The following is a 5944-nucleotide window of genomic DNA, read 5'->3' on the forward strand; positions in this document are numbered from 1 at the left end:
TTTTTGTAATCGATGTAAATATTTGAATAAGTAAATAAATAAATAAATTACTATAATGATAAGCGGTGTCATTTTTTAAACTTATATTCAATATTTTTATTTTTTAATTATTTATATATACATATTTACAGCAAAAAAAAATTGACATGGTAGAGATAAGGTTTGCATCTCTCCTACCCATTTGTAAGATTATACTGGGTTTGTTGTCTTTAAATATAAAGAAGAAAAGGAAAGGAATATATCCATGTCCATACAAGGAAGTAGCAACAAATAATGTGGACTTATTTACAATAAGTTGACTTGCTAGTTATAATTGAAGTAACTAAAATAGATGTCTGATTTGTATCTCAACTTCTCTCCTCCTTTCCCTTGCAGTTCGAGTTCATAGCAGTTTAATTCCTTTGTCACAATTTCTAACAAAGACGGAGAATCATGTTTCTTGACAAAGATTTGTCAAAAATACGACATGACTTTCTCGAATTTCGACCCTCTAACATTGACGATGTTTCAAGGGATCGATTGGAGTTCTTTCTGTGGGAGTTAAGTTTCCTGGACTGTTTTCTCAGTCTGCAGAGCTTCACCTTCGCAGGTGAATGCGGCATGCTGAACTTCACACAGAAAATGAAAGAAATTTGGAAGAAATCCATGTTAGTACAACAGGCTACTCAACGAATTTTTTTCTCTGATTCTGACTGGGAGGGGTCTGTGGATCCAAATTTTGATCCCTTTACCTCCGACGTGCCAACAGGAATTTGGAAGACAAAGCTGGAATTCCAATCAAAATACTCCTTCGCCGAAGTATCATCAATACCACTTCCAGCCAACAAGGATGATATTCCTACCCCCAAATTTCTACTGGAATTCATTGATGCTGTTATAGAGAATCTCAATATTTTAGTGCAGATTGATGATCCTCGTTCGCTACTCTTTGTTCCGGGACCAAAGGGACAAATAGAGGAGGTTTTGAAGGAGTTGAATTTGCTGAGGTTTTTTGTCTGCTTTGTTTCAAACAAATGCACAGAGCCAGCTCAAAGCCAACATACTTTCTTCACTCACGTTTTAATTGTATCTAGCCACGCAGCAATGGTTGCATGGTTGTATTTGCCAATCCATGGTAAGGAAAATCAAGACGTGGATCCAAGTGCAATGAATGATTTGTTTTCTGATCTCCTGCAAATGAAGATTAGGCCCATTCAGCCAGGTATTCGCAAAATTTATACAGATGTCCTGTGCGCTTTGAAGTCGACTATACAACCAGGTTGGCATCCCAATATTCAAAATAAACATGTAACTGACAGTGGATTTTTGGAGGCTGCCGCACACAATTTGATGAAGCTACCCACTGTTAGTAATCCTAGTGGGACAGTTTCTTCAAATGATCAAATGTCAATCCTTCAGGATATGCTCAGCCTTATAAGAGCCAATCTCATCCATCTGCCAATACTAGGTCTTGAGTTTCATTGTCAAGATATGGACACTGTTATTGTTGATGCCGGCCTTCTAATTTACTCATTATATGATAGCGAGGGGGAGAAAGAAGGCATGACATTGGAGGATTTGAACCAAGCACTTGGTCTTGATCTTCCGGGAAACATTCAGCCTGTCAAAGTGATGATATACCTCATCATTCGTAAGGCGGTTCAATCTAACTTGCCGAGGATTCATGGACTAGGCTATGTTGATTTTTTTTTAAGCAACTTGAAGGAGTTCCAGAGCCGCCATTCAGATTCACTCGCTACTGTCGTGAACCAGCTTCAAATAATTCAGAAGGAACTTGAGAGCTTGCAACCTTTTCTAAAGGCTGTTTCACAAGACCAACACAATAAGCTCAAGATATTTCAAGATTGTGCTACGCAGTTGATTAGCAAAGTGTATGAGGTGGAATACGTAGTTGATGCTTGTATAAGTATAAGCAAAGAAGTTCCTCATTGCTGTCTTCAGTGTTGGCTCCTCGATATCATAAAGGAGATTTCTTGTATTAAAGCAGAGATGCAAGAATTGTTGAATGTAGTAGATGATACCATGAATACTACCACTGATCATAGGTCATCACAATTAGTTTGGACTCCAAAGATGAAGGAACAATTTGTTGGTTTTGAAGACGTGAGGAAGGAATTGAGAGACCAACTAAAAAAGGGAAACTACCAACTGGATGTTATTTCTATTGTCGGTATGCCTGGCCTTGGTAAGACAACCTTGGCAAAAGAAATCTTTTATGATGAGTCGGTTATTGAAAACTTTGATATTCGTGCACAATGTTGTGTGTCTCAAGTATATAAACGAATGGATTTGCTACTGGAAATTCTACATGCTATTGGTGAGAGTCCTAGCTTCTCTACTGCACATGATGCAGCAGATCAGCTTCGGAGAACTTTAATGAGGAAAAGATATCTTATCCTTGTGGATGACGTGTGGGAAACTAGTGCGTGGGATGATTTAAGGCCTTGCTTCTATGATGCCAAAAATGGAAGCAAAATCATTCTAACAACTAGACATATTGAAGTTGCCAATTATGCTACATGTGTTAGTTTTCCCATTCATCTTCGTATGTTTAACGATGACGAAAGCTGGAAATTACTAGAAGATAGAGTGTTTGGTGAAGAAAGGTGCTCCCCTTCCCTTGAAGAAGTTGGGAGACAAATAGCAAAAAAGTGCGGAGGGCTGCCTCTTTCGATTGTTGTGGTAGCTGGTATTCTGGCAAAGATGGAGAAGAAAGAAGAGAGCTGGAAACAAGTGGCTACGACTTTAAGTTCCCACATTCATGGTGATACAAAGGCCATTGTGGAACTAAGCTATCAGAATTTACCATATCATCTTAAGCCTTGTTTCCTTTATTTTGGAGCATTTTTAGAGGATAGAGTGATTGATGTTTCCAGTTTAACAAAGTTATGGACCTCAGAAGGATTTATAAAAAGTTGTGAAAGCAAGAGGTTGGAGGACATAGCCGAAGGTTACTTGGAGAATCTTATTGGAAAAAATCTAGTGTTCGTTGCTAAGAGGAGTTCAGATGGTAAGGTTGAAGCATGCCGCATTCATGATGTAATGCTCGAGTTCTGCAAGGAAAAAGCAACGGAGGAGAATCTTCTGCTGTGGATAATACGGTAATATACCAATTAATTATACTTAATTTCTCAATAAATCAAGTTATAACTGAAAATTCATCACATGATTTTACAAATTTATATATTCACAGTGACCAAGTATACTGATTATATTTTAAAATCAATTTTATGATTTTTCTAATTATACATTCACAGAGATCAAAATGCCAATCCTTCTTCCAACATTTACTCTCATAAGCAGCATGTGCAACGTCGCTTGGCTTTTTGTGAAGTGGATAATCTTGAAGAATGGAGTTCGTCTTGCTCACTTATTGGATCTGTACTTTTCAGGAGTGATACAGATATCTCTGCCCGTCTCCCCGTACCCAAACCCGGTTTCACGATTTCACGCATTTTACAGAATTTCAAGTTTCTAAAAGTATTGGATTTGGAGCACTGCATTGTTATTGATTTTTTTCCAACTGATCTAGTTCACATGAGATATTTCTCTGCAGAAATTGATCAGAATTCAATCCCGGCATCCATAGCCAATCTTTCGAATCTTGAAACTTTGGTATTAAAATCTAGGGGGCAAATACTGTTACCGGTAACACTTAGAAGGATGGTTAAATTGAGACACCTACATATTGCTCAGTACTTCACTATAAGTAATGCAGAGAAACCATTTGATGACGACTCCTTGAAGTTTTATGATTTGCGCACTCTTTCTCAGCCATACTTTTCTTGTGTCGAGGATTTTGAATTGATGTTGAGAAAAGCACCTAATATTCGGGAATTGGAATGCAAATATAAGGGTATTTGCAGCTTTCCATTCCCTGTATTGGAAATTTCAACAGAGCTTGAGACGCTACACATAATTGGTGAAGTCGTAGAATTCCAGCATTGGTATCCTGTATGCATCTCCGCATCAAATCTCAAAATATTGAAACTCTCCGTCTTTAGACTGGGCCATGAGCACTTGTCAAACATTGGTCAGCTTCAGAACCTTCAGGTGCTAGAACTGCTAGCCATTGAATTTGATGATGAAGAATGGGAAGTGAATGATGACGAGTTCCCTGAACTCAAAGTCTTAAAACTAATGTTTTGTCAGAGTCTTGAAGAATGGGATGCCGTTGAATACTCATTTCCTAAACTTGAACGCTTGTCTCTGCGTGGACTCGAGAATCTGAAAGAGATCCCTTCTTGTTTCGTAGACATCCAATTTTTACAGTCCATTGAGGTAAGGGAGTGCAACGAATCTGTTGTAAAGTCAGCCAGGTTTATCCAAGAATTCCAATTTGAAGATTATCAAAATGCTGCTCTCAAGCTCTCCATTTATCCATATCCAGGTACACTGCTGAGAGAATACAACTCATTTATAGACTTTGTTAGATGCATTTTCCTTACTATTATAAACTTTATCGTCTAAAGCTTTATTAATTAGACAACAACTTCAACAATAGCAAAACCGAGTGAAATCCCACAACTAGTCTTTATCAACGCAAACACTTAACTCTGCCCTCCTGATAACTTTTCTTTGGTAAGCGCATATGAGTTGGTTGAAATGAGTATATGTGTTGGATGATTAAGAAAGCTCGTCTTATATGAACTAAAATATCTATGGCAATGTGTATTGTCTAAAGTAGAAAATGTGTGTTGTTTGTTTTTGGTGACGGGGCAGGAAGGTATTTACAATATTGTACACCACCTACTGCAACTCGACACTCTTTAGCACACACTAGTAGGGTGCACAGTTGTCCAAGCGACGCTACAATAAGAGTTGAACATAGAAAGACCATAGTGACCTCCAAGCCAAGGCTTCATTGTGAAAAATGTGCTCAAGCAAATTTTGTACAATGAACATAGCAACAACAACAACGACGATGGTCCAGTAAAATCCCACAAAGTGAAGTTTGGGTAAGGTAGTGTATATGCGCACCTTACCCCTACCCCGATAAGGCAGAGAGGATGTTTCAGATGTACAACAAACATAGAAAGACCATAAATTTGTCTACACATTTTCTTCGTGTTGGTTTTTTTACTTTAATTAGATATAATATTTTGGACATAACACTTAATTTTAGAGCTATATCTCCTGTAGGTGTTTATTATGATGATGATAAATGATAATGATGAGCATGGGAAGGAGGAGAATGAGTATTAGCCAACGCAATTTCGAACATCATCAACTTGTTTGATTTTATTTTTTGGTTCAACCTTAAGCTCTTCAGTTCAATTGTCTCTATGGAAAAGAGTTGAATCTTTTTCATTCTTTTGGTTTTTGGCTAAGTTGTTATTTGTTTTTGATGTTTTCTACTGATGTCTATTTTACTTAACGAGAGTCTTTATGTTTCCAGAATGTATTTATTTATTGATCAGAGTATTTTCAAACGATTTTGGAGGTTGAACCCCCATTTAATTCAGATTAACTGGAAGCCTTTATCAATAACGTTAAAAGATATTAACAAAAATGCTAGAAGCAAATCGGAGACATGCTGAAAATTAATATTTCTAACGGACGAATCCGTCGAAAATCTGTCGGTAATCCAGGGATGCCGATAACTTATTGTTGATACTTTTTTGAATTTAAATTTTTGTTAGATTTTTTGGGTCGTTGAAATATTTTAGTTTTTTTGAATTCTTGTTATGCAGATTTTTTTTTCTGTAGATTATGTTCCTAAGTTGGTTGTTTAAAGCTCTTATGTTTAATAAAAGAATATAGACAATTTTCAATCAATATTTTAAATTTTCTAGCAATTTTAAGAAAACTAACAGTGGTATTAGAGACCCATTGGTCTTATGGATCCGTAAGTTCTTCCAAAGAACCATTTTCAAATTATTCTTAACCATATTAATTTTTAAACCTATTTTTCAAATATGGCAAGCAACCGTCTCTTTTTGAA

The 5944-nt window shown here is 36.7% G+C and overlaps 1 protein-coding gene across 1 annotated transcript; it reads left to right on the forward strand.

The window, feature by feature from the left end:
- Window positions 1-305: 305 nt before the first annotated feature.
- On the forward strand, window positions 306-5449 carry LOC107786992 (late blight resistance protein R1-A-like). Its single transcript, XM_016608506.2, has 3 exons — window positions 306-3101; window positions 3258-4390; window positions 5143-5449. Exons 1-3 carry the CDS (start codon window positions 433-435, stop codon window positions 5166-5168), a joined length of 3828 nt encoding a protein of 1275 aa, XP_016463992.2. The 5' UTR covers window positions 306-432; the 3' UTR covers window positions 5169-5449.
- Window positions 5450-5944: the final 495 nt, after the last annotated feature.

The sequence above is a fragment of the Nicotiana tabacum genome, chromosome 20 (genome assembly GCF_000715075.1).
Source record: "Nicotiana tabacum cultivar K326 chromosome 20, ASM71507v2, whole genome shotgun sequence".
Classification (NCBI taxonomy): Eukaryota; Viridiplantae; Streptophyta; class Magnoliopsida; order Solanales; family Solanaceae; genus Nicotiana; species Nicotiana tabacum.

Excerpts from the sequence above, each read along its gene's own strand:
- LOC107786992 (XM_016608506.2), top strand. The coding sequence starts at position 433 with ATGTTTCTTGACAAAGATTTGTCAAAAATACGACATGACTTTCTCGAA. Across the intron at positions 3,102-3,257 it reads CTTCTGCTGTGGATAATACG|AGATCAAAATGCCAATCCTT; the intron begins GTAATATACCAA and ends ATACATTCACAG. Across the intron at positions 4,391-5,142 it reads CTCCATTTATCCATATCCAG|GTGTTTATTATGATGATGAT; the intron begins GTACACTGCTGA and ends TATCTCCTGTAG.